We start from the raw sequence: 24,857 nt of genomic DNA on the forward strand, positions 1-24,857 counted from the left end.
TCTCTCCACCAGTCAGGCACGCCCCTTCCCCAGTCAGACACGCCCCTCTCCCCCAGTCAGATACCCCCTCCCTGTCAGTCTGAATCCCCCTCACGTCAGATGTCCCAACCCTGAGTCTGACTCCCGCTTCTCCAAGTTGTTAAGTGCCACTGAGCCGACAACCACATCATTCCTAAATCACATACCTCCTTGCAGCAGACACCCTATCTCTGAGTCAAGCACCGCCCCCCCACTTCAGGATCACAACCCCTATCCCGAGTCAGACTCCCTGCCCTGCCTCCCAGCCCGTGGGGCCAGGATCGAACTCTTAGACTCGCCACGAGGAACACTGGGGGGAGGGGCTTCAGCGGGTTGCGGATGGCACTCAGCGGTACTCTTGGCTTGCTCTCCGAGGACACCCCCAGCCCGGCCTGGATACGTGAAATGCCTTCCTCCGGTTCCACGGAGCGCGTGGGAGGGGAACACGGGCTTAGCCTCGGCCTGGGCGCCGATGCGGGGTTCTGGGACACCCCCGCAGACGCCCTGCTAGCGGTCACACTCACCCCGCATTCTTGCCTGCCCCCCGACCGACCTGCAGCCGCGCCGCACAGCCCGGGTCCCCGATGGCGTTGCCCAGCTGGTTTCCAGCCCCGGCTCCCGCCACCTGCGACCCTCTCCCCAGCAGACCCTAGAGCTACGGAGGTACGCCTCGGCCTGGCCGGTTTGCGTGCGCAGCCCCGCCTCTGTCCCGCCTCCGTCCGCCCCCCCCCGCGAAGGGCAGCTGCACTGACCAATGACGAGCGTTTCTGTACCGGCAGCTCGACTCCAATTTATTGACTGAACCCCGCCTACCCTGCGAGCGCAGTCCGGCCCTCAGCCGGGATCTGCCCGACCCGCGCGCGCAGCCCCACTTCCGCCCGGTCTCGTCTTCGAAGCCAACGACCTGATTTAGCCCCGCCCAATTGACGCAGCGCCAGCCCATTCCGTCCGCTACCCAATGGCGAGCACCGTCTGGCACGCCAAGCGCTGATTGGCTGCACGGGCAGCGCTCGGGGCGCTGGAATTTCCGGGCGCGGGAGGTTTCGTCTACCGTCTAGAGTTTCCTTAGGACTCGCGACATGGAGGACTATGAGCAGGAGCTGTACGGCGTCGAGGATGACTTTCATAGCCAGTTCGAGGCCGAGCTCGAGGTGCTCGCCGAACTTGAAGGTGAACGCGGCTCCAGCTTCTCCCTCCCGATGGCTTTTCTGGAGGGCGAAGACCAGAGGGGGCGGCACAGTGTGGGAGGCGCGGGAGGGGACGGCTTCAACACAGCTGACCTAGCAATCTGACCATCAGGGGCGGCCGTTGCAGGACACAGCCCCCTGCCCCCTGCCCGGACCCCTGATCCCCCAGTGGGCCGACCTCGGCTGTCTTTTGAGGAGGCCATCACCAGAGGGGGCGCGGCTCCCCACCCCTCTCCAGCCAGGTCCCTGCGGAAGGACAAGGACGGCTCCAGGAAGCGTGAGGGGGACAGTGATGCCCAGAGAGATGGACCCCTGCCCCCCAGTATGTCCCTAGGCTTGGTGGGGGGCCGGCCGGCTGGGGTGTGAGGCTGGAGGGGGGTCTCCTGTTCCCTCTGTGTGTCTCCATAGCCCCCAAACGGCCGCGGCTGGAGGTGGTCAAGAGGCTGGACTTCGGGTCTGACGACGAGCTGATGCCCAACTATCCACTGGGGGACATTACGCCCCCACCGAGCCCGGAGGTTCCCGCCGAGCTCCATGACCATGGGTACGGACCCCGGAACTTGGCAAGGAGCCACCCAAGGCCGATCCTGTGTGGGGCCCCTCACCCAGGGCTGGCTGCTCCGGAGTCTGAGCCCTGGCCCCTCTCAGGCCCGCAGATGTCCATAATCCTGTCCTTGGGCGGCCGCCTGTCCTGGAGGATTATGTCAACGTGACTTCCACCAGCGGTGACCGCGTCTTCTTGGTGCTTCGGGATGACCCCGTGGGCACTGGGGTGCAGGTGGGTGCTGCATGGCTGGGCTCACTTCCCAGGAAGCTCACCTGGTCATCTTCTGCTTGGCTGGTGTGTGTGAGGTGGACGCTGACCGCGGCCAGGTCTCCTGGTCTGCTCACCTGTGTCCATGGTAGCACATGGTGGTGCGGGCATGGCCCTGGACGAGGCGAAGTAGTGGCCACGGAGCCCCCAGCGGGAGGGGAAGCTACTCTGGAGGGTCCTGTGCCTCCCTCCACTGGCTGATTGATGTTGGAGACCCATGATTGGGTACAGAGGTGACTGTGGACCCTTCACACAGAGCCCTCTCCTGGAAGTCCCATGGCACAGCCGCAACCAGCTGGACCTGCTGGGCGTGCCCTTCGCTTCCCTGAGGGAGCAGGTGGACAACGAGGTGGGCCTGCTGGGGTCCCTTGGGCAGGATGAGGTGGCTTTAGGTGAGACTGAGGTCTGAGCAGCCCTGACCCCGACCCTTGTATACACAGCGGCGGGAGCACCTGATTGAAGAGGCCCAGCGGTTCTCAGATGTGCTGCGCAGGTGACTTAGCGGGACTCTCCTCCAGTCTTGGGTGTGGGGTCAGCATGGTCTGGGCTCAAGGCCCCGATTGATACTCCCCAACCTTAGGCCTGAAGACGAGGAGGAGGCTGCCCAGTCCACAGGGCCCCCAAAGGAAGAGCCGGAGGCTGCTGATGTTCAGGATACCTCCCAGCACTGGCTATGGGTTGATGAGTTTGCACCCCGACACTATGCAGAGCTACTTAGTGATGATGTGAGGCCTTGTTCTTGCTCAAGTGTGATTGACTCCCATTATCACGGAGGGAAAACCACCACACTCAGCTGGTGAACTTATTGGGATGGATAAAGCTCTGATCCACTCAGTGGAGTTTTAGATGGAAAACAGGCATGGAGTTGGCCTGTTGCTTGTCACTTGGGAGTTGGGCTGGCGGTCACCTGTCGGTCGTCCTCACAGTGGGGCCTTTCCGTGTTAGATGCTTGGGTGCGCTAGGGAGGAAAGGGCCAGCTGGGAAGCCGGTTCTCTCTCTTGCCGCCTGGGAGACTGGCAGCTGGTCATGCCCTTTCCTATCCTTGTCTGTGCCATGGGGCTTGTGACAGCAGGTGGACCGAGTGGACTGAGGGCGGAGAGTCATCAGGCTGCATCCTCCTGCTCTCCTACAGTTCACCAACCGCTGCCTTCTCAAATGGCTGAAGCTGTGGGATCTGGTGGTGTTTGGCCGGGAGATACCCTCCCGGAAGCCCAGGCCCAGTGTGGAGCCAGCCCGGCCTGGTAAGGAGACTGCAGTCTCTAGCAAATGGAAGAGTCATGAACAGGTGTTGGAAGAGATGCTGGAAGCTGAGCTGGATGCAAGCCAGCGGCCGCGGCAAAAGGTAAATCCTAGTGCAGGCCTCATTCCTCCAGGCTGAGGACTGAGTTGGAGGTGGCTGGTGCTTTGGCAGCTGCCAAGCACCACGAGGCTCTTATGGGTGCACTGACGTTGGTGGTCTTGATCTGTCATGTTAACTGCCTGAGCTGAAACTCAAGAACATTCCCAGTGACAGTGGATGAAATGGATGCCTCTTGATGGGCCTCTCATCTGCTCAGTGACTTGTTCACACTGGCTGTGTGCCTTTGTCCTCATGTGGAGACCATGAGGATCAGGCCACATAGGAGTGGGGGACAGAGTGCTGGGGAAGGGGTGCCCTGGAGGCAGGGTCAGCTCCAGAATGCCATCTGCTCTGGCTGCAGGTGGCACTGCTGTGCGGGGCTCCAGGACTGGGCAAGACCACCCTGGCCCATGTGATTGCACGGCACGCGGGTTACTTCGTGGTTGAGATGAATGCCAGGTGAGAGGAGTGGGAAGATGGTGACTGGAAGATGCCAGGTGGGGTGTGGACAGATGGACGGCTTCTAGGCTGCCCGTGGGTTTTCATGTGGCACAGGAAGGCTGGGCCTCGTGGTGGTCAGTCTCTCGGTCCAGCAGTGGGTGTGGCGGCTTGTCCCCTGACCTCAGTGTGTCCACTTCCAGCGATGATCGCAGCCCTGAGGCCTTCCGTACGCGTATCGAAGCAGCTACACAGATGGAGTCGGTGCTCGGTGCTGGCGGGAGACCCAACTGCCTGGTCATCGATGAGATAGATGGGGCACCTACGGTGGGAGCAGCCCTCCAGGGCCGGGAAGGGGGTGCGGGGGGCCTCCAGGGGCTGGCGAGGGGCTCTGGGGCTGCTGTTCATGCACCTTGTTGTCCCTTGCAGGCCGCTATCAATGTCCTGTTAAGCATTTTGGACCGCAAGGGGCCTCAGGAGGTGGAGCCAGGAGGCCAGGCAGGGCCTGCTGGTGGGAGACGGCGGCGTCGGGCAGAGGGGGCGCTCCTGATGAGACCCGTCATCTGCATCTGCAACAACCAGTGAGCTGGTGGGAGGCAGGCAGTGCCGAGGGGTGGGGCAGCAGGGCTGCTGGATTCCTGTGGAGAGCCTGCTCCCCGTAACCCAGGTCGTGCCCTGGCATGGTGGGTGTGGGACTGATGGCATCCCGACTCCCCCTCCAGGTTTGCACCGGCCCTGCGACAGTTGAAGCAGCAGGCTCTCGTCCTCCACTTTCCGCCCACACTGCCCTCGCGGCTGCTGCAGAGACTCCAGGAGGTAGGCCAGTGAGGACTGGAGGCCCTGAGTGGTGTCTGGGGGTGGCCCTGCCAGAGTGACCTGTGTGAGTGTGTGGTTCCAGGCAGGGCCGTGAGCGCCTGCACCCCAACCCCTTCTCCCATGGAAGTGCCCCCATGCCTGTGGATGGTACTTCCTCGTCTGGGAGCTGCCCCCTCCCCAGTGGAGGGTGAGGGTGCCCAGCCAGCCCTTCTGTGCCCACAGATATCCCAGCAGCGTGGCATGCAGGCTGACCCCGGCGCACTTGCGGCACTCTGTGAGAAGACAGACAACGACATCCGTGCCTGCATTAACACCTTGCAGGTCAGTGTGGCCTTGGATGTGGGCTGTCGGCCTGCCTGCCTGGCCGTGCTGAGTCTCACTGTCCCCACGTGTCCAGTTCCTGCATGGGCAGGGCCGGCGGGAGCTGAGTGTACGGGCCGTGCAGACGACACGAGTCGGCCTCAAGGACCAGCGCAAAGGTCTCTTCACCGTGTGGCAGGAGGTCTTCCAGCTGCCCCGGGCCCAGAGGTGCGGTCATGGGGGTCGGGGGGCCGAGGTGTCTGGTCCTTGGGCAGCGAGAACCGCAGGAAAGGGGCTGGGACAGTGCGGAGTCTCAAGAGGGGCACTCGGAGGCTTGGGGAGGTGAGGGACTGCTGTCATTGTGACTGAAGACTTTGTCCAGCCTCAGTGTCCCTCCCTAGGCGCCGTGTGGGACAGGACCTGGCTGTACCTGCCCACACGCTTCCGACTGGGGACTTGGGCCCATGTGTCACCGATGTGGCCCTGACGTCCGTCTCCCAGCGCTTCCACCGAGTACTGCATGTGGCCGCTTCCGCTGGGGAGCATGAGAAGGTCGTACAGGTAATGACTCCTGACCAGCCAAGGGGGCAGGTGTCCACTGTGTGGGGGAAGGTGGCAGATTGGGACGTCAGGAGAAGACAGTGCGGGGACAGGACTTGTTGATTGTGGGGTTGGAGTGTAGCCAGGCTCAGGTCCCAGTGGGACTGAGAGCACGGGGGATTGGTGGAAACTTGGCTGCAGCAGATGGCAGTTGTCCCCCGCCCCGCCCCCCTCCCTATCTCAGAACCCAGACCTAAACTGGGCCTGGACCCTAAGCAGCTTTGGATTAGGGGATCCTGAGTCTGAAAATCCCACAGGGCAGTGGGCAGCTCAGTGAGAGGGGCCAGCAGGCGAGCGGTGGGGGCTGGGCTTTTTGCTGCTCTTGACATTTGTGACCAGAGGAAGGGGGAGGGTCAGCGCAGCAGCTCCTGGGGGCGGGGGTGGTGTCCTTCTGCACTTGGTCAAATTACTTCAGGGCTGATGCCCCTTCAGCCTGGATCCTGAAGGGTGGGTAGGGGGCAGGAAGGGCTCATGGCCACCGAACATGGACCGCAGGGCCTGTATGACAACTTCCTGCGGCTTCGGCTTCGGGACCCGACTCTGGGTGCTGTGTGCACCGCCCTGGACTGGCTGGCCTTTGATGACCTGCTGGCACGGGCCGCCCTGCACGGCCAGAGCTTTCAGCTGCTACGCTACCCGCCCTTCCTGCCCGCTGCCTTCCACCTGCTCTTTGCTGCCGTCCACGTCCCACAGCTGATCTTCCCCAGCAGCCAGCAGGAGGTGCCGAGGGGGTGGGGTCCTGGCTGGGTCAGCCTGCTCCCCGCTTAGGGTCAGGGGGTCCTGGGCTGAGTCAGGCCCTGCTTCCCCTGCCCCCCGATAGGCCCAGAACCGGATGAACCAGAGCCAGAACCTACTCCAGATGCTGGTGTCCGGCATCACGCCGTCTGCCCGTAGCCGTGCCACACCCCAGGCCCTGGTGTTGGACACCCTGTGCCCGCTCCTGGACATCCTCATGCCCAAGCTGCGCCCCGTGAGTGCTGCATTGGGGAGGGGCTCCTGGTTGGCATAGGCTCGGCTGCCTGTCCTCAGTCTTCCTGCCACACCCCCTCGTCCCCCCCATGTCTGTCCCAGGTGAGCACCCAGCTGTACAGTGCCCGAGAGAAGCAGCAGCTGGCCGGCCTTGTGGGCACCATGCTGGCCTACAGCCTCACGTACCGCCAGGAGCGCATGCCTGACGGGCAGTATGCCTACCGCCTGGAGCCGTGAGTGCCCCTCACCCTGCCCAGGGTCATTCCCCCCAACACACCTGAGGGCTTGGGCACAGAGTCTAGAGTAGGGTCTTTTCCCTAACTGTTTAGTGTGTGTGTCTGTGTGTGTGTGTGGGGGGGTTGGGTTCTAGCTCGGTCTTCTCAGATGCAGCCAGGACCCCTCCCAGCCTGTGCCCCGACCTGTCCACCCCAGAGCGGCCCCTGGAGGCCCTGCTGCTGCCTCAGGCTTTGGTCCTGGGTCCCCCACCCCAGTGAGAGGAGCCAGTGTGCCTGGGGCAGGGCTGTCCTCCATACATGCGGGACACCCCGTCTCTGGAGACCCTGCTTTGCCCTCTCTCAGCTGGTCACCCCAGCACCACAGGGTGGGGAGCCGGACTCTAGTTTGGAGTAGTGACATGTGGGGTCAGCAGTCTCCCACACCTCCCCTGAGCTGATCAGGCCCTGGTGTCCCCGCTCTCCAAGAGCAGGAATGTGGAGGAGATCTGCCGCTTCCCAGAGCTGCCCACCCGCAAGCCGCTCACCTACCAGGCCAAACAGCTCATCGCCCGAGAGATTGAAGTGGAGAAGATGCGTAGGGCGGAGGCCTCAGCCCTGGCCACCCAGGGCCCCCAGGTGAGCGGCGCCCCCCAGGTGAGCCCTCGGAAGGACCTTGTCCCTGGTGTGCTCTGCCCACTGGCCTCACCCTGTTCTCATGCTCCTGTAGGTAGAGGGGGATCTCCCCGGGGCCGAGTGCCCGGTGAGGGGTGAGGAGAAAGGGGTGCAGCACCCTGCTTCCCGGAACCACGAGCAGCGTCTGGAACGCATGATGAGCAAGGCCGTTTTTGAGGAGCAGGTGAGGGGTCCAGCCTGGCTCTACACGGAGGTGGGCTCCACTCCCTGGCGGGCTCGGGCTGGGAACTGGGGTCTGTGAGGCACCAGGGTCCCTTCTCTGACCCTCAGCCCGAGAGAGACTTCTTTGGGCGTGTGGTTGTCAGAAGTGCGGCCGCCCCCACTGAGGATGCAGCCCCCAAGACGGAGTCAGCGGAGTGGCGCATGGGCACGGCAGTGGGCAGGAGCCACGTCTGGTTCCGCTTCAATGAGGGGGTGTCCAATGCTGTGAGGCGCAGCATGTACATCCGGGATCTGCTGTAGGCCAGCCCCCATTCCACACTGGGATCCCCGCCCCCCCAGTCCAGGACTTCCCCAGCTCCTTTTCAGCTAGAAATCAGCTCCCCACCTGCCTTGTGTCAAATATGTCCCCAAAATAAAAACTCCAAAAATCTCTTGAATAGCCTTTATAAAAGTGACACCTTTACAAGTCCAAAAAAGATGTTCATCTGGGGGTTCTGGGGGGCTTCACAGGATGATGCACTTGCCCTTCTCCACCCACGGGTTGTTCTTCATCAGGTCGGGGTTCAGGAAGGGGTCCTTGGGGTTCCCATCCTCGATCCATTTGAGGAGCCTGCAGGTGTGGGTGGATGAGTGGGGATAAGCAGTCCCTCCCCGGGGTACCACAGCGTCAGTATTATGGTCTTGGCTCATGCAAATGAGTAGGCAGCCAAATGAGATGCAAATCTGGGGGGGTGGGGTCTGGGACTCACTCAGGGATGGTCTTGGATGACATCTCCCTCTTGAATGCCAGCTGGTACTTGAGGCTCTCCACCTCCTTCTTCATCTGGGGGACATCCCACTCCTCCATGGCGTCTGGGGCCTCGGCAGCCAGCTTGGGGCTAGGGGCACCACAGGGAAGAATTCTTGTGAGGGAGTGCGATGTCACGCTGCAGTCATCCCCCTGACTGTCCCCTCTTAGGGTAGGTGTGAGCCTGGTGGGCCTGGAGAGTGACCCCGTTGTCCAGGGTGGGCCCTAGGGAGCAACTGCTACCGAGGCCCCTCCCAGCTAACAGGGCCCAAAGGCCCCACCCCTCACCCCTGGGGCCAATTAACTGCAGCTCTAACTTTCCAGTCAGTCTCACCTGGCCTCCCAGGACTGGGGGTGGGGATGGGGCACGGGTTCCCTAGCAGACAATAGGACCAACACCTTCCTGGGGAGGGGGCCAGGGAACCCACACTGCGCCCCTAGGCCCACTCTCCATGTCTGGCTGTAGGGGATCAGCAATCAAGTGAGGGCAGGGTCTCAGGAGGCACCCACGGACCCCTCACCCATATTCCTTGGGGCCCCCTGTGGATTTGGCTAAATTTGCATGTCCGGCCTGAAGGACAGAACCAGGATCTGGGGTGGGGTGTCTGCCCCACTTTGCTCCCCCAACTCCCACAAATCATCTGATAAAGCCACAGGTTGAGACCTCTGGGAAGTGAATGGGGTGATTACTCCCTACCCCCAGCCCTAGCTCACTCCAGGTACCCCCCCAGCTCCCACAGGCTGTGGGAAGCTGGCCTCTGGCTTTGGGGAGCCCTGAGTGCGGGTGACAGGGTGAAGATTTCTATCCCGGTGAGGGGCTGCTGCATCGCCAATGGGATAGGGCGGGGTCTTAGGAGGACAACGCCGAGGTATGGGAGGCAGGAGAGGGTGCCGACGGGCGGCCCCGAGCCCCTGCTCGCGTGTTCATGAGCCCCCCGTCCCCACGGGCTCGGTGGCGGAGGGGCCACGACCTACCTCGGAGCCGCCCGCAGCCGCGGCTCCGGCCCCGCGCTCGGCGTCTCGGAACCAGCGGGCTGCGCGCACGGCGCACACGCGCCCACCGCCCCCGCCGCGCGCCCCCGAGTTAGTTTCCGAGCGCGCACGCGCGTGTCGGGACAGGTCGGATCTGGTCTTGCGAGTTGGAACTGAGGCCAGTCTTGAGGACAGAGCGCTTCAGAATGAGGGGCCTACCTTGGGTGGTGACCTCTTGAGTACCGGTGAAAGAGAAGGCAAGGGTAGGGGGCGGGAGGGCGTTGGCCAGGTGACAGGCTGGTCAGGTAACAGACTGGAGGGCCAGGTGGCAACAGGACCAGCGGACAGGACAACTGAGAGCCAGCAAAGTGATGGGTGATATGCGACTGGCTCCTGAGGCGGCCGGAGCCCTGCCCACTGCTGTTACCTGGGTTCCTGGCCCCGCCCAGCCCCCCCTCTCCTTCGGGGACCCTGGAGACCTGGCCTGCCTGGCACATGTGCCCCCCTTCGATGTCTCCCCATTGGTGGAGATGGGGTGGGCGGTGCTAGGTGCTGGGATGGGGCTCCTGCTGTGGTTTTGTGACCCCTCCAACTCCATCTTAGCCAGTGGTTAGACCCTTGGGAGTCAGAAGACCCCTTCTTTCTGGAGCTCATCCACCAAAGATGTGGGTCTCTCCATACGGGGGACCTGGAGGTCAAGGAAGCTGTGCATCCTCCAGCCTGCCCTGAGCTGGGCCCCTAAAGCACCTCCCCTAAGATATGAGAACTGGGAAGGACTCAGGCCTCTCAGCCCAACAGACTGATACCCACTACTCCCTGGCTGCTTCTCAGGGGAGCTGTGCCCCAGGACTCAGCACCAAGGATGTAGGGCCGCCCAGACCTGGTCACTTTACCTTCATCCAGAGGGACATCTGAAGTCCATGACCCAGCCCCCCCACCCCGCTTGTGCTATCAGATTGGAGAGGAGCCTAGAAACTCAGGATTCTTTTTATTATGGATTATGGGGTGAGGAACAGGTGGTCATGTTGATTCCCACCATCCCTGTGAAGACCACTGCAGACCATCAGTCTTCCCACTGTCCCCACCTACTTGGTCTCAAGCCGATGTCATCAGAAGCTTCTGAAGGACCCTAGAGCAGTGGGAGACACGGCCCCTCCCCCCATGAGGATGCCTATGCTGCCCTTTGGGCAGTTGAGGATCAGTACAGCTACAATCCCTGGGTGGGGTGGGGGGGCAGTGAGCCCCACATGGTAGGGCTGTGCTTATTCAGTGAGTGGACTCCTCTCCACCTCAGCAGTGAACTCTGTACTGGGCACACACTGATGGACTTGCAGTGGCCACAGACCTTCCCACCTTTCCTGCTGGTGGTCAGCACTGTGATGTGGAATCAATGGTGCCCAGGACCACACCTGCCCATGAGGCCCCTGCTTGGCCCTGGTGGGCAGAGGTTGTTGGGAAGACCTGGCTCTGCTGCTGCCAGCAGCTCTCGGGAGAGCGGAGGCCCCGTTCTGAAATTAGCTCCACTAACTGGGTCGCCAGCGAGGACACGTAGTTCCTTCTGCTGGCCCAGAAACGGGCCCCCATCCCGTGGGCCTGCCTCATGGATAGCCACTGCCGGGTGGGCTGAGCTGACCTGGGGGGGCTCCAACACGGCAGGGGTGGTGCTGAGGGTGGGAACCCCTGGTGCCTGTATCTCGTTGTGAAGCCCACACACACTCTGATCTGCCTTCCTCCCTGTGGCCCGACCCCTTAAGACACCCCAGCCCTGCGCTGATGTACCCAACATGGCTATAACAGCCCCCTCGTCCTTTCCCCTAAACACAGTGGCAAGGACAGATGTAGGGACCGGAAAAGGGCCAGAGTGTTTATTCTACCGGGTTAAACGGGCTAATAAAAATGTGCTTCTTTTCCAAGAGTCTCTGAAAGTCTGAAAGCGATTTTCAAAATGAATTCAAGTTTTAGACTTATGCGTGCAAAAAATACACGTCACCTGAGGGTCCCTGCTGTGGATCCCACTGACTGAGAACAGGACGGTGTCCCAGGTCTGCGGAAGCAGCCGCACCCCAACTCCATGCACCCAGGGCTCCCACCTCCTGACCTGCCCCCACAGGGTGGGCGGCGCCATCCCTGCACCTAAGGGCAGACCCACTGACACAAAGTCATTGGCAAAGCCCGTTGTGGGACCTGGCGTTCCCCACACCGCTCGGTGACCAGGGTGCCATCAAGTGTGTAGCTGGGACCCCCTTGGGCCACGCTCTGAGTGTCATGTGATTGTAAAACAAACAAAACAACCGTGGGCTATGGAGTCCCAACAGGTTCATCAAACCCACTCTCCCAAGAGCACTGATGGTGAGTTACAGGTTTTCCAACACTGACAGGAATGTGCTCAACTTCAAGTGGTTGGAAGGGTCCAGGTGCGGTGTCTGGACGGCCTGAGGGAGAGAGGATGGTGGCCGGGAAGCACAAGCTCTGGGACCCCCAGTGTGAAGAGTATCCCCTCCTGAGCAAAGGCCACTCACCTTAAGACGATGAAGGTCGAATGACTTTGCCCAAGGACACCTGGAAGGGTCAAGGGTGGTCTTTGAGACTGAGCAGTGATGTGGCCCCCTGCCCCCCCCCGACTGATGGCTAGTGGTGCTCTTGGGTGTAGTGGTGTGGAGGCACTCACTGGCTGAGGTTCTCCAGCACAACGCCAGTCAGGAGGATGCCGACTGTCTGGAGGTTGGTGCTCTGGAAACCCAGAAGGCCCAGCAACTCGGCCACGTAGTTGGGGCCCAGGACCTGCCACCTGGGGATTCTTGGCTCAGCACACAGCCTGGGCACCAGCCCCAGAGTCCCATGGGTACCGCGGGCCTCCACGTCCTGGGCAGCCGCTCCTAGACCGCGCACATCTCCACACCAGTTCACACAACACATACCCACCGACTCCCACATGTGCACATGGCTGTGGGTCACTCACAAGCGAAGCAAGGTCTGTTTCTGGTGGTTCAGGTCCCGGGAGATCATTCTGATGACCTCACAAATGGCAGGGGTCTTTCTCACGCCGTCCAGAAATACCTTCAGTGCCCAGAGGTTTTTCTACAAGGTCCAGCAGGAGGTCATGTGACCGAACCCAACCTCCAATATGCTGCTCGTCCTGCTGCCCCTCCCACCCCACACCCCCACCCTGCCCCTGCCTCACCCCAAAAGCAAGGATAATGTCCAGCAGTGAGGGCAGCCAAGGGAACTCTGTGGTCAGCATGTGACGTGCAGCCTGGACGCAGAGCAGGAGGCAGGTCTCAAGGCCCAGCTGGGGTGAATGGGCAGTGGTCACGTGGGGCCAGACAGACCTCATAGGCCCTTGCCACGCATCCTGCACATGAGCCTGGAGCAGTGTCCAGGGGAGGGAAGAGAGAACTGGTGGGGGGGACATGGGGCTAGCTTTTCAGACTCACCGGGCCAAAGAAGAGGTCGGTGGGCAGGGTGGTGTGCCAGTACACCCTCAGTTCCTGCAGGATGGCATCTGAGGCATATAGCACCTTCTGTAGGGACCAAGCACAGCCCCACCAAGGGGCCACCCGGTGGTCTGACTGGAGGTCAGTGGTGAGAGGATTGGGAACCCCCCGGGGCCACCTGGGGGTGGTCACAGATGCAGGCTGCCTGAGCACAGGGCCACCATACCAGGCCCCTGGGAGCCCAGAGGCAGGTGGCCTCCCTCATGGAGACTCGCATCGATGGGCTCCCATGTGCTTACCTTCCGGAAGAGGGACGAGGGCACCTGCAGTGTCAGTGCTGTCAGCAGGCTGCTTGGCTCCAGGACAGGGCTGCTGCCCCACAGGGCCAGGAGGGCGCTCCAGCAGTGGGCCTGTAAGCCAGCGGGGTCAATCCACGCGCCCACTCCCAGCCCTTCCACACAGGGCCCCCCGACTCCAGCACAGGACCTGCCTGCTTGGCACTCACATTGCGGTACAGGGTCTGGTTCCCAAACAGTATCTGCAGGGCCTGCTTCATGAGGTCCCAGGGCCTCACTGGGATGCCTGGGGACAAATGGGACCTGAGACAGGATCCCATGGAGCCCTTGACTCCAGCAACCAGGCAACAACCCGTCGTCTGTCCCCCAGCTGGCTGAAGCTGGGTTGGGCGCTTTGTCCACATGTGCAGTCTTCTTACCCATGCCGACTGTCCAGTGTCCAGTATCCTGGATGTCGTTGCCAGCAGGGACACTGCCCGTCCACAGCATCTTCAGGTAGCTCTCAAAGTGGGAAGGCACGAGTCGGCATGCGGGGTAGCAGGCCAGTGTGTTGATAGGAATCAGTAGTGTGTGGGCAGCGCCCTGAAAGTCCCCACACTTGCACAGGTAAAAGGGGACCTTGTCCCGGAGGTCACGCAGCCTGGGGGTGGCTTTCAGTGAGGCATGGGGAGACATGCACCCTGCTGCAAGCACCCGCAGACAAGCTGCTGTCCACTAAAGGGGAGCAGATGCACCTCAGTGCATGGGAGGGGTGTCCTTACCCAAGGGTATCTTCACACTTCACTGCCTTCAAGTAGTTTACCAGCTCTCGGTATCTAGGCAGCAGGCAGACAGAGAAAAACCCGTCACCGTGGCAACCAGGGATGCAGGACAGGGACGGGCTCTGGTCAACAACTTCCGGGGTCATGGACGGTGCGGAGTGCTCTGGAGACCTTGGTGTATGGTGGGCAGAAGTGTGGGGGGTTCTGTGCACAGGGAGGAAAGTCCCTGGGTGACAAGGACTGAGATGGTAACCCCATGACCAACCAGAGCAGGGCCAAACCGCACCTGGGCTGTCTCTGACTGCGGGGACCCACCACAGACAAGCCCCTCCTGCCCCTGCTCGTTTGGGCGTAGGAGGTTCCAGGTCCCAGGGCAGCCGGACGCCTGCTGCAGTGACTCACTGGCCCAGGCCCTCCAGCTGCTCGACCCTGGCTTTGACGACAGCAAATGCTTCCCAGAGAAACGCCTTCTTCCCGCTCCTCCTCCGGGGCCCGGCGAGGCTCTGGCCTCTCAGCACGGTGGTTAGCAGCCGGTGGTCCCAGGGAGCCACGTTCAGGCTGAGGAAGGCACAAAGCATCAGTCTGGCTTTCCTGGCACTGAGCACCCAGCGTCTCCAGGGAATGGTGTGGAGAGTGGCCTCGTGGGCAGCTGTGGCAGAGCTCACCAGTTTGTGAAGCCACAGCAGTATGGGGACAGAGGCACGGCCTGGAAGAAGCGTATGAACTTCTTGCACAGTGCTGGGGCAGGTCCCCGAGCACCAGTGTCCTCTGCAGCAGTTGTCATCCTGTGGGGGACAGTGGCCATCACAGGAGCCCCGGGGCTGAGGGGCAGTCAGGTGGGACAAAAGTGGGATCAGAGCCCAGGATGGACAAGTGGACAGGACAGTGCGGCAGTAACCAGCACCATGGCTGTGCGGGGGGAGACCTAGAGGCTGGGGGGCAGGGGCTGTGTGACCGCAGCACGTGGCACGCACCCACCCGACTTGCACACCTGGCCATAAGCAGTGGTACCGCCAGCTTCAGAGATTCCGTGGTCCCCATGTTCTGCCAGTGCCTGAAAGGACACAGGCAGGTCACCGGGGGACGCTCTCAGTCCCCAGACCCAGCAAGAACCCTGGGCTTACAGTGCAGGGTCCTTGTGCAGGGCGATCTCCCTCACTGCCCCCAGCAGCACGATGGCCGCAGTCCTCAGAGTCTCTTTCTCTGCATGACTTATAAATGAAGACACCAGGCTGAAAATTTCCGAATACCTAGAAAGTCAAAAAGCGGACAAATGGGGCACTGGGTCCCTTCATAGGACCAGGCTGACTGAGGGGCACTGAGGGTGAAGGGGCTGTGGGCTCTCAGGAATGCCAAGCACTGGGGTTGGTGGTGAGGCGCTCAGAGCCGCTCCAGGACAGTTACAGCAGGCAGACGGGGCTCAGAAGCTGGCTCGGGGTAGACCTGGGACTTACTACAGTCTCCATGAGAGATGTGAGAGCTCAGGGGGAGACAGCAGGGAAGGTTCTGGAAACCAACAAGCAAGCAGAACCTCACCGTGGAGCTTGCCCATTAAAATTACCCAGTGTCACAGCCCAAGAGCTCAATGCCGCTGATGGGATGGCAACAGGGCACCTGACTTTTAATAAAACACTGCAAAGTCCAACAATCAAGTCTGATGAGACCCCAGAGCCCCTCCTGCAGCCAGTGCCATAACGCCCCCCGCCCAGAGGTCCCCTCAGAGGTCCTAAGACACTGTAACTGGAATAGCCCCCAGACACGCACGGGTACACAGGCTCCTTGCTGTGTGGATGGTGCCAGCAGAAGGGGCATCGCCCCCCGTTGGGCCTTGAGTCGCCCTGGCAGTAGGCCTGTGAGCCCAGCGGCATGTCTCCACGGAGGTAGTGGGTATAGACGGCGGTGAGTTCCTGCACAAAGAGCCGCAGATGTTCTCCTGCAGAGACACAGAGAGACCGGGGCCCACAGGACTGACCCCCACGCTGCAGGTCCGTGTCCATCTCTGCCAGCTCCAGGTTGAAGGTAACCAGCGCGCCGGCCACGGTTCGATTCCTCTGTTCCTTCCAGTGCTTGCTCTTGTTGTGGGCATTGCAGTGACAGAGAGAGGGACTCATCCAGGAGGGGCACTGGGGACAGAGAGAGGACACACAGGCGTCTCCCGCTGCAGGCACCGCAGTGCTGACGGGGGACCTGTGGTCCTTGCTGTCGCCTCACCTCAGACGCAAATGTAGCAGTAGCACTGACCACATGTCTGCGGCGTTCTGGCCGACGGGCAGGGACGTCTCGTTCTCAGTGCGTCTGGAACAGGTGACAACAGAGCTGGACGAGCACCAAGGTCAGGGGAATGTCTAGACCATCCCCAAGGAAGTTATTATGGTAGGCGACCCCACGCCACGTTACGGCGTCTCTCTACCCGCCACTCCGGACAAACCCAGCCACAGACCACCCTGCAGACGCCCCCAGCTCCCTACTGTGGAGCCACGGAGCAGGGCAGCCGGCCTGGGGGGGGGCGGCGCACATACTGGAAGGGGCGCTGGGGCAGTCGTGGGGCAGCACGTGGCCTCTCCGGTGGAAGGTCACCAGCAGCTCCGCCTCCTCGTCCTCCGTCTCCAGGGACGCTCCTTCGGCCGGCGCCTGGGCTGCAGCTGCCAAGGAGGGCAATGCGTGCATGCAGCCCTGAGACCCCCAGCACCCCGAACCCACCCAGGACCCCGCCAGCCCATACCCGGCGGCTCCACCTCCGGCCCCGCGCCGGCACAGGTGACCTCGACGTCCGTGTCGTCGTCACTGATCCAGATGACCTGCTCCTCGGGGCCGGTGTCTCGGTCGGGGCGCAGGGTGCCTGTGGCCACATGGGCCAGTATCACCGGGAAGGTTCATCGGCTCTGGACAGGCCGCACCCCCAAACCCCAACCCATGGCCGGCCAGGTAGCGTCTGTGGGGACGTCAACACCTAACCGCGAGCGCCACCTGGGCGCCAACAAGAAAACCCGCCAACGCTCAGGAGTTCACCCCAGGGCGCCTCGGAAGAAAAGCCTGGCGACGGTCAGACACAGTGGCGTCCCCGGACTCGGGCCCCTTTTACAGGTGACTAAAACGAAGGCGCAGGTACAGGAAGGGGCGCCTGGTCTATCAGCAAGTCCGTCGGGGGGTCAGCCCAGCCTACTCAGATCGACCCCCGACCCGAACAGAGGCGGGACCACAGCCCGCCGGCCCCGAACCCCGGGTCCCGCCCGGAATCCAGAACCCGAATACCCTCACGGTCCCCGAACCTTGGGTCCACCTAGTGGAGTCCCTTCTGGGAACCCCAAGTGCCCTGTTGGACCCCCGCCCGAAAACCCGAACTCCTCCAGCACTTCACGCTCCAGCTCGCGCAAACAAACTTTTCAATTAACTCCCGCGCCTCACCGGCACTTCGGCTTAGGGCTATCACTTCCGGGTCGGAGCTAAAGTGGGCGTGCGGAGCGACTGCCGGCGCAAGGGGGCGGGGTGGCTGTGCGCGGCAGCCATGTTGGAGCCGGGCGGCGAGGGCTGGGCGCTCGTGTTTGAGTCGGGCGTGGAGGGCGCGCAGATGTGATCCCATGCAAGGAGGAAAGAATTGCCCTTGATAGGACCAATTTCCATGGACAGGAGCGTGGGCATGGCTATAAGTTTCCCACAATTTCAGACAATCTGGAAGTGCGTGCTAGGCAGGACGCCCAAGCACACTCGTATTCACAGGGATGGGTGGTTAGGTTTTCTAAATAGCTTTCTTGGGGGCCACAATTCAATCCATAACGGTGAACCTCATTAAAAGTAAGATCAGTACCAGGATAGTAAAGCGCTTCGTCCTGAGCGCCAGTGGCAGCTGTTTGCAGAAACTGGCTCACGTGGGTGGGGCTGGGGTTCCCAGGTGGAGACGGGAAGAGCTGGGTGCCTCCACACCTGGCTGGTGCTGAGGTCACTTCAGCACGCTGCCCTCGGTCCATCTGTCCATCCACACAAGGTCCGACAGCCGTGAGATGAATCCTCCACTTTAACCAGCATTGGCTGTATTGTTTCCGTAGTGTTCCCCAACAACATTAATTCAAATGCATCCGTTCTTCTCGGTTCTTCATTATTCACATGCATATGAAATGATTGGCAATACCCTGGTTTGAGTTAGGTGCACCTTAGTCTCAAAGTGACTTCTTTGGTTTTTTTCAATATTTATGTTAAATGCCAACAATCGTCAAAGAGGCCTAAGTAGATTATTTTCACAGAAGCAGGAAGTAGATTGATTCATGGTTGCCTGGGTTGGGGAGTTATTGATTAATGGGTACACTGCTGCTATTTGGAGGGGATGAAATTTATTAGAAATGGATGTTGGGAGGGGGAAGGAAGGAGAATGACCATCAAGTCTGAGGTGGAGCTTGGCCAAACCCCCTCTTTCCAACCTCGTCTCCCACGGCACTGTCTGCTACTCTGCTGGGTTCGATGGTTTATTTGCAGACCACCAGAATTCATAGGCAGTACTTATTAATTATAGGGCACATCAGGGAAGTGAACGGTTAGGGTGCAGCATCAGGGAAGACTGAGAATATAGTTAGTTCTTCTTCTAGTTTTAACTATTTATTGTGAATTGAATTCTACATTCAACAGATCAGATGCTTTGTTCCAGCTCAGTGATTGCAGTATTCCGTGCAACAACAGTGATCCGGCTTCCTCCATGTGGCTCCTGTTGCCCACCCTCTCCATCCTTTCTCACCTTTGTTCTTAGGTAAATGCTGCCCTTTTGATTTTGAAAGATTGACCGTTTCATCGTTATAGCCACCCCCTATATACCTATCTACTGCTTGCCTGAAAGCTGGGCCATGAGTGCGTTCCTTTCCAGACCTGAAGGGTGGCTGAGGGCCACAGTCTCAACTTCCTCCAGTTTCCAAGCTGGAGTTTTTTTCTTTTCTTTTCTTTTCTTTCCTGTCTTTTAATAATTTTTAAGTTTTGTTCCACACACTCTGCCGCTCTATCCGTGACTTTTGGAGCAGTTAGTGGTGACAGCTGGGCACCATCTAGTTCTGGTCTCAGAGTCGTAGAGACTGATGCCAACCTGCTCCATCAGTTCATTGGGCTAGTTCAGTCCAAGCTTCCTCACTCTTCTTTGTTCCACACCTGGAGAGACCAAGAGCTACACCTTACATAGCCTCTCAGGAGCTTTTCAGAACCCACATGCTACTCACCACAGTAGGATGGAGCACATTGTCTTTTTAGACTGTGTTATGCCAGTTGACCATGGTGTCCCTCAGACTATGGTCCTGAACCTCCAGGTCCAGCAAATCATTGCCTTAAGATGTTTGATAAGATCGAAGACGTTTTCATAATGTTACCTGCTGTATGCTCCTCCACATTCAAAGTTGTGTTTGCAGGAAAGGGAAATACTCCTGTACCAATATTCTCTTTCAAACTCATATTTTGTGAGATATCCTGGTGTGGCACTGTGGGTTAATGCGCTGGGCTGCAAAGTCACTTTGAACCGTAAGGTTGGTGGTTCAAGCTCACCAGTCTCTCCTTGGAAACCCGATACAGAGTCGCTATGGGTCGGAACCGACTCAATGGCACTTCCCAACGACAACAACATATATATAGTCCTTGTACAGAGCTGTGGGCTAAAGCACTTAACCGCAAGGTTGATTTGAACCATAAAGTTGGTGGTTCAAACTCACCAGCTGCTCCTTGGAAACTCCTTACGGGGTTGTTATGAGTTGGAATTGCCTCAACAGTACTTGGCAACAGCAATATATGTACCTACATATGTACACATATACACATATGTCCCACTCTTCCTCCCATACCGTGTCTCTACTACCCACAGAACATTGTATGCACAGCCTGACTCTTACCTCTGGCCCTTTAGCCCTGGTGTTTCACCCGTGTCTTTCATCATTCTTCTGTCCAGCTCCCTTCTCGTAGATGGTCCTCCAAGTCAGACATGTGTCAAACCTCTAGACATTGTTCTCCCTTCCCTCCCACCCCTGGTAACCATCAAAGAATTTTTTTTTTTCAGTATAAAAACCTTTTCTTGAATTTACAACATTTATCCTTGTGTGATTGACTAATACCAGTCAGTGTAATGTCCTCCAGGGCCATGTGGGACACAGTTCTTCAGTCAGGATGCCAGCTTCTCTGTTGTCTTAGCATCTGGTTTTTTCCTGACCCTCTTCTCTAATCAGTGAAGTGTTGCAAAATGCTCCAGCTTCCCTAGTAAGTGCCTGGGCCACCCCACTCCCCCCAAGCCTCCAGCCGAAGGCTCAGCAGACCCTCTGTAGGCACCTTCCTCCGTGGGCCAGAGAGCTCACTCCTGGTTCTGCTGCTGACGAGTCTCTGTCACAACTTTTAACTGTCACAACTTTTAACTGTCCTTTTGTTGTTGTTGTTGCCATCTCTGGTGTTCCAACTCTTTCTTTTATCCCAGGTCCAAAGGTACACTCTGTCCCCAGCTTTTCTGCCTAGTGGTGGTGGTCCCCTCTGCTCTGGGATGGGCTCTCTTTTAAGTTTGTTGTTGTCATTGTTAAGGGCCATAGAGTTGGTTCTGATTCATAGCGACCTTGTATAGGGTTTTCCAGGAGCAGCTGGTGAGCTTGAACCACCGACTTTGTAGTTCAAATGGCTTTGCAGTCTGGCGCATTAACCCACAGCGCCACCCCAGGACTCCTTTTCAGTTTAGTGCACGGCAAAACAAACTACTCTTGTTAGGGTCCCGTGCACATTATTTGGTGTGGCACTGTAGGATAAGCTCTGGACCACAAGGTGGGTTTGAACGGCAAGGTCGGAGGCTCAAACTCACTAACCGTTCCTCGAAACTGGGTCACTATGAGTTGGAACGGATTTAATGGTATTTAACAACAACCCCCACAAAGGTGCTATGCACATTAGTTACACTATTAGCAGGCGATCCAGTCCCCTTGGGTTCTGTCCACGCAGTGCCACTTTAGCGTGGAAGGAGAGGCCGGGAGAAGGTGCTCTGTGGAGATTGGTGTCTGCCCAGTGTACCTGCTATCTCCAGTGGGCGCGGCCGTGGTCCTCCAGTACCGCGTTACCACCACTAGGCGGAGCCGCAGGCCGCGTGATAGCCATCGGGCCTCCAGGCCCCAACCTTTCGGGGCCTCTTGCCCCTCCCCGCCTGACCGCTTCCTCCAAGTGTCCTGAAGGAGTCTGAAAACTGGGGTGGGCTGGGAACAAGCCTCAGGTCTGCAACTCTGGAGACCCTGTTCTCTGCTCTCATGGTTCAGGACCTGGCGTGCCCTGCTGGGTAGAGGTGGGGGCAGCCTGGGGTGGGCAGAGGCAGTTTTGCTAACCCCCTCCAGTCTGGGGGACCCCTCCCATCTGGCCGAGACGCATAATAGAGCAACTGATGATGGGGTTGAACTACCATTAATGTGTGCGTGTTCCATCTGAGGGAGGTAAGAGCGAATTGTCAGGGAGGTGATACCAAGGAGTCTAGGTCCCCAGAGCCTCTGGCAGGCCCCTCACTGCCTACCTGGGACCCCACCCATGGCATCGTCCCAACTACCTGTGCCTGGTGGCCACAGGTTTGTTCCCCTCAATGTTGATCCATCCGCCACCTTTCCTGGGGGTTGCTGATAAGCTGCACTTGCTGTCTCTCTGACCCACCGACCCACTGATTGACAATTTTACACCCCGCCTGGAGGTGTGTGTGTGTGTGAGGTGTGTGTCGGTGACCACAGTGGAAGGCCTCTCTTGTCCCTTCTTTTCTGTGGGCTCTGACTTCCTCTAGCCCCTCGGCCTGTCTGGGACCCTGTAAGCTGCAGCGTCCTGTTGACATTTCCTTTAACTCTTCAGAGCAGAAGCAGGGCTGCTGGCCCTCCTCTCCAGGAATTGAACTTCTGCGGTTCATCCACAGAAAAACAAACCACATGTTGGGGTGGGCCTGTCTGCATTACTTCGGTCGTGGATGAGTAGCCAGGCCTTCCTGTTTCAACACCCACGTCACCTTTCATCCTCCAAAATGAAACGGGGGATTGAGAGCTCAAAGCGGAAGGGTTTCACTGCCCCAGAGGGCCACGCTTTCTGTGAGAAGTGGGAATTAGAGGAAGGACAAGGAGGTAGCCCTGTAGAGCAGGCCCTCAGGAGTCTCCGAGCAGGGGAGGGGGTTCACAGGCAGGCAGATTACTCAGGGCTGAGTGGCCTTTACAGCCAGATTGATAAATTCACCTTCCTGTGTGCTGTGTTTAACCTCTCTGTGCTCTGTTTTCCTCATTTGTGGATAAAGCTAGTGGCCCCTCTTCACAGGCTGTGGGGTTAGAGAAAGATCTAATGAAAGACTGATGGTACATAGTACGAAAGTGTCAGCCAGCAATGAGTGATGGTAACCCATGTGGAGGTGCTGGTGATGAGGGTGTGGTCTTGGTGGTGATATTGATGGTCATAATGGTGGTGATGATGGTGATGATGGTGGTGATGGTGATGATGGTGATGGTGGTGATGATGGTGGTGATGATGGTGGTGGGATTGGTGATGGCGGTGGTGATGGTTGTGATGGTCAGGGTAATGGTCGTGGGTGTGATGGTGGTCTTGGTGGCCATGAGACAACACTGGTCATGGGATTCACCTGCTCGGCTTCACTTGCTAGTCTACACCAGGTCCCGGAACTATTGCTAACATTGGGGTGTAGCCTGAAGATGCCAGACATCCTGGGGCAGAACCCGTTCTGGCTCCATCTCTCCTGGCCGCCTGACTTTGCGTATGGATTGGCAATGTAATAGCAACCCTGTTACCTCTTTAAGGAGCCCTGGTGGCACTGTGGGTTAGGCACTGGGCTGCTAACCACAGGTCGGGGTTCAATTCCACTAGTCACTCTGGGAGAGATCCATGTGGCAGTCTGTTTCTTTAAAGATGGCAGCCTTGAAGACCCTACAGGACATGTCTCCGCTGTCCTACAGCATCCCTTGATGGCTGTGACTTTGGCTTTTTACCCACTTAGCGTTATTTTTCTTAAACTAGAAAAGAAAACAGTATCAGGGAATATACAAGGGGCCCCATTACGAAACACACAAGCTCGATAAATGTGTGTGGGCTCAAAGACACAAAGCCTAATCTAGATTTGATCACTGAGCCAGGAGAGAGCTCGCTGTGGGCTCCTCCTCATCCCAGAACCAACAAAACTTTCTAGTCACTTAGGTTTCCAAGAGTTTATTTTGGCAGGGACTGTGTCCATCTGTTTTGGGGGTCAAGGGGGCAACTATCCATTTTGTTCCAGGTGGAAGAAACCTAGAGGGTCAGGACAGAAATCTTGACTTGTTATTTTCACCAGTACATATCAGCTGCCCCAACGACAACCACGGTTTTACAGAAAGCTGGAAGCAGGGAGAGAGCAGAGGCTGGGGGCCAACGTGTGGGGGGAGGCAATGAAAGGAAGCAGAATACTTGCCTGAGGCCCAGGAGTATCGGGACATACAGGAGATAGTCGCTGGGCCGTCTCTGTCTAGGGGATGTTATTGTGAGCTTGATTTATTGCGTGCAGCCTGCAATGGTGGGTACGGCCTCGCTGGGTAAACTCTGGCATGTCTAGTCCTCCCCTGTCCTCAGCTCCATGGGACCCCAGTAGCTTCCTGAAGTGGCAGCTGAGTGTGGTCCCTCTGTCTGCTCCACCTTGGGTCCTGGGATGCTGTACTATATGAAGAACTCCTGAAAGTCAATAGCAAAAAACAAAGCCAAAGACGGAACAACAGCGTTGGAAAATGGACAATGGGTACGAAGGAAGATTTCACCCAAGTGGATGCGCAAGAGGAGAAATGGCTACTGGATGGCCTACCAACCATTACACCAGGAGGCACACACCCCTGAGAACAGTCAACCAAAGGGCAGCAGCCGCCTGGGGAGGAAGCCCAGAGGCACGAAAGGGTAGGAAAGTGGGAAGAGCGCACTGATGTTTTGGGGATTGCAATCAATAAAAACTTGTATATGGATTGTTGATTGGAAAACTAACTTGTTCCCAATAGAAGGTTAGGAAGAGGAAGGAGAAGAAATAGTGTAAGAGTGTTTAGCTTCATCATCTGTGGTGCTGTGAGTCCGTGGTCCTATCGGAGCCTATACGGCCCTGCCCTCTAAGGGTTTCCAGGCTTTTCTCCTGTGGGGCCAGGTGGGTTCTAAGTGGTGACCTTTCAGCTAGCAGCCCCATCCTGCTGTTCCACCACGGCTCTTTCCATAGGAAGATGCACATGAAACTGCCATGAGATAGTACCACGTGTCTCAGAACGGCTGCCGGCCAGGACGTGCACAGGTCGCTGGTGCAACCTCTCTGGAAAGCAGTTTAGCATATTGTTGCTCATGGTTGCTGAGTGCTTGGCATCCCCATGATGGACCAGAGATCTGACTGCTGTGATCACCAGGACTTTCTTCTGAGGTGCCACTGGGTGAGTTTGAACCGCCGACCTTTACATTATTCTTTGAGCACAGACCCTCTGTGCCTCCCAGGAAGCTGCTAGTCGGTCCTAAAGTCCCCGTGGACGCTGACACAGGACATTCAGGGCCTGAAGTCAGGAGCTGCAGAGCAGGGTCCTTTGATTGAGACATTAGAGACATTTTGGATGACTGTGGGCACCCATGTGTACACTTCGGGATTCGATGTCAGCAGCCTTCGCCCACAGTGAATGTCACCAAATACTCTCTGTACCAGTTACTGGGGACCAGAGCTCAGCATCTGATCATCAGTGCTGGTTTGCACCCCAAACCAAGCTGCACACGTGGGTAGCAAACATCATCCCTCTTCCCTGACTGGTCTTTCTAGGCTCTGGTGTGTGTCTCCAAGCTCCTGGACTTGTGGGGTTTGCACCTCACAACTAGATGTTCTGCAGTATTTGCTGGGGAACCAATGCAGTTGAATTAGGGTGCTGAGGGTCATTTTATTGGCATGAAAGTGGGTTACTGTGATGTAGAGCCAGACACCCCCCAGCTTGGGAGGTGGCAGGAGGAGTCAGCATTAGACCTGACCTCATCTTCGGGGACAGTTTTCCCGTAGAGGTGAGGGAGTTAGTGAAAAGCCATCGGTTCCACACACAGCCCAGCCTTCCCGTTTCATGAGACT

At 58.5% G+C, this 24,857-nt stretch overlaps 2 protein-coding genes across 2 annotated transcripts; one reads left to right on the forward strand and one right to left on the reverse strand.

The window, feature by feature from the left end:
• The first annotated feature begins 1,097 nt into the window (after positions 1–1,097).
• On the forward strand, positions 1,098–7,851 carry CHTF18 (CTF18, chromosome transmission fidelity factor 18 homolog (S. cerevisiae)). Its single transcript, XM_006873925.1, has 21 exons — positions 1,098–1,257; positions 1,375–1,527; positions 1,614–1,794; positions 1,854–1,983; positions 2,276–2,368; positions 2,460–2,512; positions 2,600–2,744; positions 3,152–3,361; positions 3,720–3,817; positions 4,000–4,123; positions 4,226–4,377; positions 4,519–4,612; positions 4,835–4,933; positions 5,010–5,140; positions 5,314–5,473; positions 6,008–6,232; positions 6,333–6,482; positions 6,584–6,714; positions 7,188–7,339; positions 7,428–7,552; positions 7,660–7,851. Exons 1-21 carry the CDS (start codon positions 1,098–1,100, stop codon positions 7,849–7,851), a joined length of 2,958 nt encoding a protein of 985 aa, XP_006873987.1.
• Positions 7,852–8,040: 189 nt separating this feature from the next.
• GNG13 (guanine nucleotide binding protein (G protein), gamma 13) lies at positions 8,041–8,422 on the reverse strand. Its single transcript, XM_006873848.1, has 2 exons — positions 8,301–8,422; positions 8,041–8,161 (listed from the first exon to the last, which is right to left on the reverse strand). Exons 1-2 carry the CDS (start codon positions 8,396–8,398, stop codon positions 8,056–8,058), a joined length of 204 nt encoding a protein of 67 aa, XP_006873910.1. The 5' UTR covers positions 8,399–8,422; the 3' UTR covers positions 8,041–8,055.
• Positions 8,423–24,857: the final 16,435 nt, after the last annotated feature.

This window comes from Chrysochloris asiatica, unplaced genomic scaffold (assembly GCF_000296735.1).
Source record: "Chrysochloris asiatica unplaced genomic scaffold, ChrAsi1.0 scaffold00257, whole genome shotgun sequence".
Lineage (NCBI taxonomy): Eukaryota > Metazoa > Chordata > Mammalia > Afrosoricida > Chrysochloridae > Chrysochloris > Chrysochloris asiatica.

Coding starts and splice junctions, on each gene's coding strand:
- CHTF18 (XM_006873925.1), top strand. CDS start 1,098: ATGGAGGACTATGAGCAGGAGCTGTACGGCGTCGAGGATGACTTTCAT. Junction 2,369..2,459: donor GGGAGCAGGTGGACAACGAG/GTGGGCCTGCTG, acceptor TTGTATACACAG/CGGCGGGAGCACCTGATTGA. Junction 6,233..6,332: donor TCCCCAGCAGCCAGCAGGAG/GTGCCGAGGGGG, acceptor GCCCCCCGATAG/GCCCAGAACCGGATGAACCA.
- GNG13 (XM_006873848.1), bottom strand. CDS start 8,398: ATGGAGGAGTGGGATGTCCCCCAGATGAAGAAGGAGGTGGAGAGCCTC. Junction 8,162..8,300: donor TCATCCAAGACCATCCCTGA/GTGAGTCCCAGA, acceptor CCACACCTGCAG/GCTCCTCAAATGGATCGAGG.